The 14,706-nt window shown below is 35.9% G+C and overlaps 1 protein-coding gene across 1 annotated transcript in view; it reads left to right on the top strand.

Annotated features, from left to right (window-relative positions):
- The window catches only part of LOC136834993 (zinc finger protein 271-like), a 49,135-nt gene extending 41,749 nt beyond the window's left edge, over positions 1-7,386 (top strand). The window contains exon 10 of the mRNA XM_067097990.1: positions 1,573-7,386. Coding sequence (XP_066954091.1) covers positions 1,573-2,366 — 794 coding nt within the window. The 3' untranslated portion in view covers positions 2,367-7,386. The remainder of the gene's footprint in view (positions 1-1,572) is intronic.
- Positions 7,387-14,706: the final 7,320 nt, after the last annotated feature.

The following is a 14,706-nucleotide window of genomic DNA, read 5'->3' as shown; positions in this document are numbered from 1 at the left end:
TAATCTTTGGTATTGGTTTTATGGTAATGTTAGGTGATCCCTCGTTTTGTTGTTCGTTGTACTGCGCCTGATCAAGGGCATCAGACTTGTCCGCACGCAGCCATGTTCTCACGGCAGGTACTGTTTTTTATTGTGTCCGACACGGATCCATTTATATCCTCTCGGCACAATATAAAGGCCAGCAGACTACAGAGGCAGTAACCACTGAGTCAGCCACCTTTAAAGGTAAGGGAACCTATGTCTAACTTGTTGCAAGTAGATAATTCCAAGAATTTTATTAGCTGCCAGTGCCCCACCTCCTCAAGGTGCCAATCAGCTATATGTAACTACCGGGTAAGTTGTATAAGTGAAAATGAAATTTTTATGATAAAATAACGTTTCACTTATACTTACCCGGTAGTTACATAATCATAACCCTCCCTCCTCCCCTCACCTGGGCAGTTGGGCAAAAACTTATGGCGTGTTCTTGGGGCGGTTCCCGATACCCGATAGAGGGCGGGGTAGAGGGATCACCTTTTGTAACGATAGTGCTAGCGCGAAATTTGAATACTGCCGTGACGTCAAAGACGACAGCTATATGTAACTACCGGGTAAGTATAAGTGAAACGTTATTTTATCATAAAAATTTCATATTTAATATTTTTTTGTAAACTATCAATGAAATAGAAGTGGCTCGTAACTTTTCAACTTCATTTTTTTTATCATAACCACTTGTGATAGGTTTAAAGAAGATTTAAGTAGATGATATTCCATTAAGTAAAAGAAGTTTATAACCTAAAATAACTGCTGAATGTCAAGCTTTTTGATCCTAGAATGAGTTACTTCTGACTTAACATCAGCCAGACATACTGAAGAAAGTCTTTCTTTAGCATAAAGCAAGAATATCATACAAACCCTTGAATGTAAGGCTCTAGGTAGTCGATAGTTGGTCCTGACCAGGGTGCTTTCTATTTATGTTTGAGCCATGGGTCATTTTTCAAATGGGATATGATGGAATTCCAGTTCTTTGTGCTTTATTGACTCTATACCACCAGGTAAAGGCTTTGTTAGACTCACAACTCTTTACTGCACAGATCCAAGTAGGATGTAGAAGATAAAGAGCAAAAGGCCAGTGTGTCTCCTAATTTAGATATTAATCCCAACATAAGGAAAATAGAGGATGCAAATGACATGCATTTGGGAAAGCTGTAAGTGGAAAATTAGCAAGCAATGCTAAGATGGCACATTGGGAATCTTTAATCATGTAGAATATGCTGCCCCTGAATCATTGGTTTTTGGCTAATGATGTAAAACTGATTTGTGGGTACTGTGTGTACTTGTAAGACTTATCTTTCTAAACAGTTGCAGAATTATAAGTTAAAATATTTACTACTTTGAGAATGTGTTTTCATGTTACTTTGTTAAATAGTTTCAAAACTGGTTGTATAAGTTTTCAGTTATCTTAGTAGTTTATACAGTGTTTCCTATTAAATCAGTTTGAAAAATGCTTTTGAAGTAGCTAATATCAGTGGAATAATATAATTTCTTGTAGTTCCAGCACCATAAAATTTCGTATATTTTTGTTACTTTCAGATGGTGTTTTTGTCAGCAAGCGAAAGCTGAAGCTTCATACATGCTGCTCACAATCACAAGAGGAAAACCAAGAAGATAGTAGTTTAACGGAGAGGCAGAACAGTACGCCATATACTGATCTCCAGAATAGCAGTGTCCTTAGTGATGGAAATGCAGATAGTTCAATATCTCATATGATTAACAGTACAATAGTGAATAATATTGGACATATGACACATTTACTAGCTGGACAAGGGTTAAACAGTATCAGTTCAATGCCAGCTCACCTGATGCCAGATAATGTGAGAAATAACATTGTTTCAGTTGCAAGCGAACTGGTACCCGCCAGTAAACTAAACAGTAGTAATGTTGCACCATTATCAGAAAGCAAGAATGGCAGTAACACATCTAAAATATCTGGGAGTCAGTCTAGTACAGGACTAACAGTTAATAAAGGAAGTGGGAATGTAGCTGTTTATCAAGATGGTATTCATTTAGACAGAGTTCCAAACCAGACTTCTAATGTTAATAGTTATCACCAAACTGATGTGTTATCTCAGGCATTTGCAGTCATGGGTGATAATCTCATGCAGGATTGTGTGAGTCTTGGCAACTGTTCAGTTCTGGAAGCAAAGCCAGGACTGAGCATTGGGCCAGACACTACAGTATACACATTCGTTCGTGTCGAAGGACAGGATCCCACACAAACATTGATTAGCATTCCTACTGTGTCTGAGTCAGGGGCTGAAGAAAATGTTACACTACAGATCAATTTGTCTGACGATTGCCCAGAAGTTTTCATCATTGAAAGTTAGAGAGGTCCTGAAAAATAAATGTGTAAATTTCTTCCATTTCCATCCTTCGGTCAGTGGATTTGATGCTTTTTTTCATCTCTCTATGTAAGAGGTATGTGAACTGATGAATGGTAAATGAAGCTCTGTGAGTCTGCTGGTGGGCGAAGGGTAATTCATCAGTGGACAGTTGAGTGATGAGTATTTAAAGTAGTCAGGTGTTTTCTTTATAGCGGCCTCAAGGTTGTCTCTCAAATTTGTTTAGACAGGTGCTGCTATTTACTGACCTTATCTAGCTTTATTTTGCTAATGCAGTCTGTGGTGTAGTGGATACATGCAGGTGCTTGCAGTCAGAATTGAATTACAGTAATAATGCCAAATTTTTTATGGGACTTGTATTATATTCATTCAGGGCTTAACAGGAAAATTTATTGTATGCTACAAAAACATTCTCATATCCATAAAGTAAATGCGTTAGCAACATATCACATACGGGAGGAAATTCTAAGGAAAATTTGAAATGTGTGGAGGAAACAGATGTGGATAGTCATCCATTCAATCTTGCTGTGAGTAAGAAATACACAATGTTAAATGCATAGCAATATATGTGACTATTTTTGATAGCTGAGACTGTTGTTTGTGACAAATGGGTCATCTCATGTGCCATATTTAGATGCCTTGTACCATATAGTGGCCATGTAATGAGTTTTCAAACTATAGGTTGTGCTGTTGCTTCTGTATCATGGCCTTCCATAGTCTTTGGCATTTTTCCTTGCTTAGGAGGACAGCACTAACATACTTTTTCTTGTCTTTATTCATTTTTTATTTGCCATTTATCTTGGGTTTAATTTAAATCTCACAAGTATGGAAAATATACAAAGGGAAGTAATTTTCAGTTTAAAGAACAAAACTTGCTACTCTTCTTAGCTGCTCCTTGTTATATTTGAAACCCAGCCTTGTGGTTACATATTACACCTAAGGAATGTATGTTAATTTAATAGTGAACCATATTTGTGGGTATGTGGCAGGTACCCCCAACACTACAGATATGCTGTAGGGCTCTCAAGCACAGTAGCATACAGTAGTTAACACAAAATAGATAGAGACTGACTTATAGCAGACATCTTGTACAAGATACATTCTGTACATTGTGCTTCTATCCATTTCATTTTCTTTGATTTAAATATTGCTCATCATGTTTTGCTAAAACAATTACTGCAAATACATTTGATATGGTTTGTGTAAGGTATTATTTTTGTATCACCAGGAATGTATCTGCATTAGACACATTAATTACCATTTAAAGAGAATTTCTGTTCAAAGGGTTTTTTCTTTCATAAATCAGTTTGCTACAGGTCAGTCCTGACAATATCAAATTAAAGTATTTCCATTATGACAGGTTTCCACTGTGGCAGTCTCCTTTCATGTGGAGTTTTACATTTATTCCTATGGAAGTACAAACAATAGCATTATATAGAAGTGTTCCTCAGCGCAATCCAAGAGCCGTGGCCAAGTTGGGGATTACCCTCACTCACCTACCATCATTAAGAACTTTTTCTTTGACCACAATCAAGTGAAGTTGTCTTGCTATGCACTTGCTGACTGCTAAGTTGGTAAGTACTTGTGTTGTTGGCTTCAGTAGATCCCCACCATTGCTGCTCCCACATTGAGGTAGGATCTATGGGTGTTGGGAAGGTATTGGTAGAGGAGGAAGATGAAGTTATAGGTTTCCTCTCTCTCCTCCCTGCCCTCATACTTCCTGCTCTTTTTACATATACACTGCTCTCTCAGCCAGAAGGGGGTTAATTGTGGGATGGACAATGATCAGTACTGTACACTTACCTGTCCTTCTAGTGGGAGATGCCCCCATGCCATTGACCACAGCTACTACACCTGCAGAGTAGAGTAAGACCCAGGCCAGGGTCAAGGAAGAGTGTAAGTGCTTTTATTCCTCCTCCTCCCTCCTTGAGCTCTTTCTCTTCCTCGTTGTCTTCTCCTTCTCATCCTTGCATAGGATAAAGAAGAGAAGCCCTAGCTGTAGAACTTTAAGTAAGTGCCTTTTCCTTGGCATAGGAAGGTGACTCTCTTTATCTGCCTCTGGGTATTATGTCTGCTGTAGATAGGCTGACACAAGTTTTATCAAGCTAGTTTTGTACCCCAGGTCAACCCATATGAGGAATGTTCACCACCCATGTTTCACCCGAAGCATACTTGGCAGAACCTGCACTGATATTATCGTCAAAGATAAGGAAGTTCCCAGACCATGCATGTACAGACATGGGGTTCACACGTGACAGGTCTCCACTGTATGGTGCCTATGGGTACTAGGACGATATGTTTGTGCCTGATCACGCTGCACCCCAGCTGCTCATGGTTCACCATGGCTCATGGATTGTGCACAGTAGCTCCCTGCCAGCTCTCCCATGGCCTCTACTAAGTTGGTTTCACCAAACATTGGGAGTTTACAGGACAGATGGCTGTGGCTTAGAACTCTGTTTCCTGCATGAGTTATCGATGGCCTGTCGTACATCAGCTAATACTGGTGGTACCAGTTGTATGCCATGGTCCCATGGGGCTGTATGGTAACTCTTTTGTTTGATGTGTACACCTGTGCTTCTCCTGAAGCATGTGTGGTGGAGTCTCCGGCTGTCGTCTTGCTCTGTTTACATGGGCTCTGGATTATGCATTTGCAGACAGTGGGTGCTTTGCCAGTGTTAGTCCTCTTTGCTAATACTGTCAGACAAGAAGTTGGCGTCTAGAAGCACCTTTTCATTCTGGCTTTATGCAGGGGAAGTGGGCAGTTGTACAGTTCAGGCAAAACCTCATAAAGTTGGGCGCATAAAACTGTCCTTAACATTTCAGTGTAAATTTTCAGTAACAGGTAATGAGTGCAGACTACCTGCACCTTACTGTGTTTGAGTTTGTCACCCACAAATCTCTGGATGCCTTCTCCTTAACCCAAGCTCTGTTTTGGAATGTGAATGTGAAGTGACTGGGCTTCCCTTCTATCCTTACCCCTCTTTTGAGGGCATGTTCTAGATTGTAGTACATGCTGGAATTGGACATAATGCAGGTGATTACACAACGTGGTTCTCCAGAAATCTTTCCTTACATGAGCGCCTTTCCATAATGCAGGGTACTTAGGCCCAGGGTCCTAGTACTCTGGTCACCCACTCCAATAGACTGTTAGGAGGTTACAGGAGTCATGGCATTCCTGATCTGCAAGGAAACCAGGAGCATGTTAATTCTGTGGTGGTTGTTAACTTTAGTAAGATGTAGGAATTAACCCCCCAACCTAAGGGGTACATCTCCTATGTACAGCAAAAGGGGAAGGTTTGTATATCAGTCCATGTAGCCAAAGGAAAAGTAATTAGTGATGGAATATTGGTATGAACAGAGTTAATGGGAGATGGGAAAAGATTTTATCATTAAATATTTACAACCATGATCTTTCTACTTTACATGAGCAACTAATCCTTTCAACATAGTTGCTGCAGACAGTATTAAAAATTATGATAAAATGAATCTGTAATACTGTGTGTAGTCATATTATATGTTGTAAAGGGATTTTAGATGATTTATTTCATTTTCCCAAACCAAATCATAATAATCACTTATAGTAGATTTATCTGTCAAACAGTTTGCTTAAGGTGAATCTTCTTGGGTGTTTTTTTGTCTAATTTTGTAACATATGTTTGTTTTCCATTTAAGACATCTAATGTGTCTTGAATAAGACAATTTTTTTATTTCCTATAAACATATATACAGTATATATACATGAAACTAAGCTCAGTTTAATTGTGTGGAGACACGCTCCTGATTGGCTTGTTTGATATTGCAATTTGCTTCTGAAGATCCTGAATCAACAAACAAAATTAGGACCCCTTGTGGTATAGCATGCAGTGGGCCTTGTGCATAACTGTTGGAGTACTAAAGATTTTACATACGTCCCTTTGGCCCCTGGATGCATTGCTATCCCACACATTTTGTCCATTCCCTTTGGGTGTCCAATGTTATTGCCAGTCATATAAAAGAAGAAAATCCTTCAGGCAACTCTATGAGTCAAGAAAGGAGTTTGCAGTTTAGTTAAACTTTTAATAACATCTGCTGGGACAATTGTTTTAATCCTTTCAGGATCCAATAGAACTTGTCCACAAATCAATCATTGGTACATTAGTAGCAAGTATTATAGTTGTAGGTTCAACTATCTCAAGATGAGGGGAACTGTTTGCATTAAAATGTTTTGTTCTTTAGTATTGGTATTGTCCCTTTTTAATTTTTTATTGTCCTGAGCTCTGATAGATTAAGATTGTGTTTGCTTGTGATAAATTTTATAACAATTTAAGGTCAGCGTGGTATACTAGATAATGAGATTGAACAGTCAACTACAAATTTTTTGTGAAGGAATTGAGATAGGAGGCAAATGAGATTCATCTAAATAAACGTTAAAAAGAAATGAAACTACAGTGTAAAGCCCTGAAGCAAGCACTTGACACTCACACTTAAAGCACAAACAGCAGTCTGGGGAAAACAAAGCTAGAAGCTGTCAGTGTACTCATGATGGTATGCACCAAGTGGATAGATGCAAGTTGTTGGAAAGGTTAGTTTACACCTGTCATTACCTACCATTTTATTTCTTAGCCTGTGTTTATTGTGTACAGTTAAGATGTAGAATTTGATCGGTTAGTAATTTTTGTAGATCTTTTATTGTTACAATGATGGATTAAATGATTTCAGCTTTCATATATGGGTAGGAATGTTAGAATCATAAATATGGCTTTGTAGTGTACTTACAGTACTATACATTAAATTTGTATGTTTGTATATAGTTAAAGAGTATACATATCTAATTATTTGTTTGGTACTGGATTCTAAATGTATAATAGTACCCTGGTAATGCAGGTTGTAACGTATTTGTAACCTTGATAGAGTTTTGAGATGAAATGGTTAATCTGATGTATACCAGTATTAAAGATAATCTGTATATTTAGACCTATTCATCTCCATAATTTGGATGAAATGTAATATATATATGATGTTAAAACTGAATCTTTCTGTATTCCTTCTTGTAATTCAGAAGGGCTGTCGAACATAATTCAGTGACTTTTAATTATTAACAGTGTTGAATCATCAGGAATAGGTCAGAATGCTGAAGGGGATTGCAGCAAGGCCTACAAACGTTTCATCATGTCACCTACGTGAAGGCATTACTCCATTGTGGTACAGTAGTTAAAAATCTGGTCAGAAGCTTGGTAGGATTCAGCATGTTTTAAATAACAATAGGCATGAAGACTGCAAAGCAGAAGAGTGCATACATTGGGAAATTTTAAAATTTAATAACTCAGAACACTGTGAGTTAAGATTCACAAGAAACAGTTCCTATCTGCCACGGGTTGTGATGTGGTATAGATTTTAAGAAAATGCCTTAAAGAATATAAACCAAAGGACTTGCAGCTTATGACCATAAAGAATACAATTAATTCTGATAGAGAAGAATTCTGTGGGGAATAAAGTAAGAAAATATGACATTTACCAAAGACCATTATGCTAATCGGTTATGACACACAGATGAACAGTAAAAGCAGTAAATGAAATCTAGAATGCATATGGACTTGGACTTACCACTGGATTGCTGATTAAAGCTTGAAGCTTTTTCAAGTGCTTAACCTGTATTCCACATGCCCTCTTTATATCCATTCTTTTTTACATAAAAGAGATGAAGAGGAGGACTGATAGAGTAAAAATAGGGACAATGATGATAGTATAATGAATAAAGGAAGTTCTTATAATTGTTTACAATTCCTTTCTCCATTACAATAACCACTTTTAATACCTGAAAAGGGGGTATGGACCTAAGAATGAAGAAGCAAATGCTGTCACGCCAAAACCACACTTTACCGCATTTCCTTTTAAGTAAACTACTGGTGATATATCAGTTATAAAACAACTAAATGACTAATAGTAACAGAAGACAGGTTAAATCTAAAAAAGTTTAAATGTGGTTAGTTTTGCTGAGGTTAAACTAATGTTATGATTCATGTCCATTTGTAGAAGTTTACCTTGAATACACCGTTTCGTTATACTGCTCATCCTTTTTTCTCGTCCTTAAACTTTTTCTGTGCAGTTTTTGTTCTTTATTTTTTTATATATTTTTCTAGAGTGTCTTTGTCAGATAATATATTTATGTGGAATAAGTGAACTGCATTTTTCAGTATATTTGAGGTCATAGCATTTTGCTTCTGCATTCCTGTTGCCACCCATTGTTCCTTTTTCAGGCTTGTGTTGAATGGGGAGGGAATTGTAAATATCACGTATCTCCGTTCTCTGTAAATTGTAGTCCATCATTGCCAGTGGATTTACTTTATAACCACTCTTACACCTTTAAACCCTTAAAATACCTGGTCTTAAATCCAGGTCTGTATGCTTTGGAGGTTTCTTTGATTGTTTTTATCATTATTTGTCATGCTCAATTGATTTAATGCTCTTTAGTTAATGTAATACTTTCTTACTTTCCCTATATTTCTGATCTACCTCATTATCCATATTAGGTTACAGCAGACTTTTTGTGACCAAGGACAGTGTGCTTAGGCTACAGTATTTTAGGCACTATAAAGGTGTCACCTCTTGTGATGATGATGGACGAATCATGAAATTTATGTTATAAGCCATGCAGCGCACAAGACAGTGAAAAAAGGAGTTGAAGTGGTTGGACAGCAAGACAACGAGATTCAGACAATAAATGAGATGCTGTACAAGACTCTGAGGGTGAAACTGCAAAACCAATTTAAGAAATAATAGAGACTGAACAGCAAGATGGAAGAAAGGAATTGTGAATGGCAGAAAAGTAGAAAGCCAATAAGTGGGTGTGGCTATCGAGGCCGAAGGAGAAATGAATTTATATGGTACACTGATTACATGATTAGTAGTGATCCAGATTTGTCTAACCAGCAGTGGTGAATACACTGCCAAGACTCTTTAGATGTCTACTAGACCACAGATTCCAAGGTGCATCTTCCAACACTTATCATAAGGATGGCCAAGCCCTCACAGAGTAGTCAAGGCCTTAGTCTGTATAAGGTGTCCCAAAATACATATCAGTTCCACCCCAGCTGCCCCCCCCCCCCAAAAAAAAAATTTGAAACTTTAGTGTTGTAACTATTTCTTGTTCGGTGACTTCTTATTCTAAGAACATTTTTTTCAACTTTCGTATATTATTAAAAAAGATACCAGCAAGTAATCTTTGCAGATTACTTGTAATGTGATAATTAAGTTGCTCTTAAGGTGCAAGACACCAGAATTCATATTAGCCTGTGAGACTGATGAAGGTGAATACATTAATTAAACTGCACTGCACAGTTCATAATCCTATGTACAACAATATTTTAAATTTAGGAGCATAGTCCAAGCACTTGGAACCAAAAGTTATTTAGTACTAATTCAATAATCAGTTTTTCAAATTAAGCACATCTGCATGTATTATGCAAAGATTTCAGTAAATGATCTGTAATATTGGTGGTAGCATGGTATGAATTTTTATAAATATGTTAACACCAAGTACTACCATTGTAAAAATAGGTTTTAGCTCAGTGTTTTAAGATAATGATTTCTTTTCCACTTCTATGGAGATTTAAAATAATTATTGAATGGAGGGAATATCATAGAACCGAAGGTATTCACAGTAGATGTGATTGTACTCTATACAATTACCCATCAATCGTATTCACAATGTCAAATCCCCCCTATTGTATATCATCTGTAGTATCAAAGAAAAAAGCTGCAGAATCCCTAGAAATTACTGTTAATGCATGCACACTTCCAAACTGTTGATAGATAGTAACTCCCTCCTCATTCTTCCATGTCGTAGATGCGTTAAGAACATAAATAACTACCCATTTTATTTTGGCAGTTTGGATGATCTGATTCATTTTCATTGAATTTTTAAAATTACCTCATATTGTCTAATCAAAGTTGTCATATTTTTCCTACTGTTCTCCTGAGAGTATAATACATGTAATAACCAGCATTGCATGTTGGTGTATTCTTGTAATACTGGTACCTCAGCTTAACGGACAGGTTGGATCTGGCCTCCCTATAAGTACAGTAACAAAATACATTAAGTAAGAAAGACCCAAGACTTGATAGTACAGCGTAGGCTGTAGAACACCACAGAATTGGTGTAGCAATTGTGTAAAATTTCTCATTCTGTCTCCCCTCTTGTTATGTAGTATTATTTTACTTTTAAGTTTTGAGGAGGACCTTGTAAGCTGTTAAACTCAGTAATGAATGCAGCAATAATAAAACTTGAAAAAAGTATACATTGCATATGGGCATGTACATACATTTGTCTGCTGATTTTATACTGAGCAATTAGTTATGAACTGTTGTTTTTGGAACTGGCTATATATCCATATAAAAACTCTTCAACATTTCATCACAGTCGTCATGTGTGTGCGAGTGCAGGGCTCATGAAAGATATATGAAAACAATATTATTTAGTCTGTACAGCATGAAAATTTATGAAATCCTTGAACCATTCAAGCTAAGGCTACCATACATCATTGGTTGAATCACTAAGTAAATATACAGCGTAGTCCATTTACTAATATACATTATATACTGATATACCGTTTATTAACTACATTTTATTAAAGGGATATTAACTGTGAAAGCTTGGAGCACTATTAAGGGAGAGAGAGAGAGAGAGAGAAGAAATGCATCATACGACGTTAACAGAAGGTTTTTTACATTTAATTGAAAAATGAACTGAAAACATTTACATGTACTGTAAATTTTTAATTATATTCACTATATAGTACTGTGCTATTAATGACAGCATATAATGTATATGCTGTCATTAATACTTTACTGAAAATTATTTACTTTAAATATGTTCTCAGTTCATCAGTCAAGAGCAATTGAATGAATTTTCGTCTGTCCATTGACACCTCTCTTATTGCACTATATGTATGTAAATTGCACCTCTGTAAGTAATCATTTGAATATCGGTCAGTTTACTCCCCCTTGGTTGTGTATTGATATTTTACTCAAAGTTTTGATAAGTTAACACCCTGTATCCCTTAATGAAATGTGGTTGGTATACAGTACATGTACAGTATACAGTACTGTACTGTATCAGTAAATATAGTTAACTGCCTATTTCCACACTGTTTCAACCGGTGATACATGACTGCCTTACCTCAAGCAGCTTATGACAGGTTTCAGACATTACATTTATATGGATTTGGTAATGTGCACAAAGTTATGGATGAAATGTTTGTTAGATTTTTATTGTGAAGACCGTATGCAACCACAAAACTGTAGCTATGCTATAAAATCAGCAGAAAAATGCACACAAGCAATGCATACTGTGCATTTTTTTTTTATTCTACATCAGATGGTGAATTGGATGAAGCTTCCAAGACCCTTCTAAAAAATTGTCATTATTGGTACATACTTAAATATAACAGATGTTTTCATAAAAATGTTATGTAAAAAATGGTTAGAGCTATGAAACTTTAGAACATTTTAGCTTACCTTCCAATGGTTATAACCTTCTGCAGATACTGGAAGCACAGGATTTGTATTCCATCCATTCCTAATGTAATAGTTTGTTTTACAATAATCCCCATTTACAGAAACTTAAAACCTATAAGCAAAATACTGTACACATAAAATGCATGTCTTGTAGTAGCCAATATGGTGATTGGCAGAATAACATTCTCTCAATAAATATCATTTAAAAATTTCATGTATGGTTTTGAAGTCAAAGCATTACATATTGTAATACAGTAGTAGTCAAATATTTAATATACTGTACTGTAAAATTTTGTAAACAATGAACTACATCTTAATTCATAAACTTCCCGCTCAACACTGAAATGGACAGTATTAAGTCAGTCAGGAATTGCAGGGGTTACAAGATGTCAATCAGTTTTCCATCACTTTTGCATTAGTTTTGTAGATACATTGTTTATATTTATAAATGCATTAATTTTTATAATGTATATGATAACATTTATATGAAGAATTATACTGCATAGTATTTGTATGTACTATATGCAAAATTCATTGTTTGTTAACCAAAAATTACAGTTCTGCACTGTGTTGAAAATTCTTTCTTAAAGAAAAGAAAGGAAATGTTTGTATTGACATGTAGTCACCAAATTCGCTTTGACACAACCCTGAAAATTAACTCTTTACAAAGCCTACAAATAAAATACCTGTACTTATCTTTATATGAGCATGATATTCATTTTTAAACAGAAACTTGGCAGTTTGATGAAAAGTAATTCATAGAGGAAATGTAACACAGCAGAAACAAAATGAATATCTCAGCCAGGTTGCTTTGCTATAATATTAAGCTGGACATACAAGCAGTCATTTGCATGTGTTTTAAACATTTCCTTTCTTTTCTTTAAAAATAAATTCTCAACACAGTACATTAGTTCCTAGTTAACAATGAATATCACACATACAAATGCTATATAGTATAATTCTCCATAAAAACACTATCATATACTGTATGTAAAAATTAATGTATTCATATAAATATAAACAAAGGATCTGAAAAACCAATGCAAAAGTAATATAAAACTGGTTGACATCCGTGTTCATAAGATTTTTGAGCAGCCTAGAAGTCATTCCAGTGTTGTTTGAAAATGTGAAATAGCCATAGTTCACTGTGTACAAAATTTTAATGATTACAGTAAATGTTAGACCTACTGTAGTATTGCAATTATTCATAACTTTAAAATTATATATGAAATTTTCAAATATTTCTTGAAAGTTACTCTGCTAATCACATTTGCTACTGTGAGACATGCATTTTATACATGTACAGTCCCAGCCCGAGAAGAACCCTAAAAGAGTTCAGAGGTCTGGTTAAACAAATCATTTATAACTAACTAACTATACATGTACAGTATTTTGCATATAGGATTTTTCAAATTTTCTTAAATGAGGAATGTTGTGAAACAAAATATCCATTGCTTGTTGTGAAATTCAGTCTCTTTAACAAACACATGCTGGCTGTGGAATCAAAGATGCCACAGTAACCAAGTTAGACAGGCAAGTATTGGTTGCATTCATTTCAAGATCAGCTACATCAAGCTCACTGGATTACATATTACGTCGGAAATTTTGTTTTTTAAGACGGATGTTTCTAGTAAGTTGGGGTGCCTGTATTCCATAAGTTTAAATTGCATTTAATAATGTGTTTTTCTGTTACATTACAGTAGATTTATTGAATTTCAGTGCTATTTAAACAAAAACCAATGTTTCAGAACCTTTTGTTGGCCCATTCCTAACACTGTTAATAATCCAGGTGTCTATGGGAGACCAACTCATGTGAGCCCATTTGCAGGTCGATCATTCACCATCTTGCTAGAAAATCCACCTTTCTGTTAACTGTTGTGTCTGCAAGAAATACAAGCAAGGTACCTGCTTTATTGGGCAATCGCCTTCATCTAAGATTGATCTTCAGCTGGCTGTCCTTTGCCCCTGACTTTGTCACCAAAACTCAAACAGCCAGTGGTCAGGGCTGTAACACTGTCAACTTTGCCAGTCTGAAGTTGGATTAGATGAACACAAACTCTTCCTTGTAGCAAATCTCCAAGAATACAAGGACTTTCTAGCCAAGTCAAGCTGTTCTTCAGGCATGTGCTTAGATGTCTCCAGAGGAGACAGGCTAAATTAGTGACATCATGAGATCTAGCCCCATAGCTCATGCTGCCTTCAAGAGGAATATGATTCAAAACATTTCTACATGCAGTTTTGTGGAACCTGCCTTTGAAACATTAGGTGTAAGGGATTATTCATCCCCACCCATTCTTCCAAATCTCTAAATGGTCAATTGATTTCTGCATTTGAAGAATCAAAAAGTGCAAACTTTTATATCACTCTTAGGGCTTGACACTATTCACAGTACCACAATTGGACCTTCACCAAAGCTTTGCTTCACAAGTCCTCTACCTGCCACCTAGTGATTTGGGCCAATTTTGACTGACGAGTTTAAACAAAAAAATTTTTTTTTTATGAAACTGTTTTAAATAAAGATCACCAATCCATGTTCCCACCTCCCAGCTGTCATGATAACTTTACATGAACAAATGGAGGCCTATGTTTGAAGTCATTGCTAGTTAATTTGTGAAAGATAAAACACAGTAATTTTGATTGATGGGCTCTACAATTAAATCAGTTTTGTGTTATAAACATTTCATTCTCGCATTCACATCTAAATACATCTTAAATTTAATTGACTGTCCCCTGGATTTTTTACTATCACTTCATGTTTAATTGAAACCCTAAACTTTTTTTTTTTAAATTTACCACGTGGAGACAGGCAAATTTTGGTATATGTTGAAAT

The sequence above is a fragment of the Macrobrachium rosenbergii genome, chromosome 54, assembly GCF_040412425.1.
Source record: "Macrobrachium rosenbergii isolate ZJJX-2024 chromosome 54, ASM4041242v1, whole genome shotgun sequence".
NCBI lineage: Eukaryota > Metazoa > Arthropoda > Malacostraca > Decapoda > Palaemonidae > Macrobrachium > Macrobrachium rosenbergii.
This window is presented reverse-complemented; position numbering and strand designations above follow the sequence as displayed.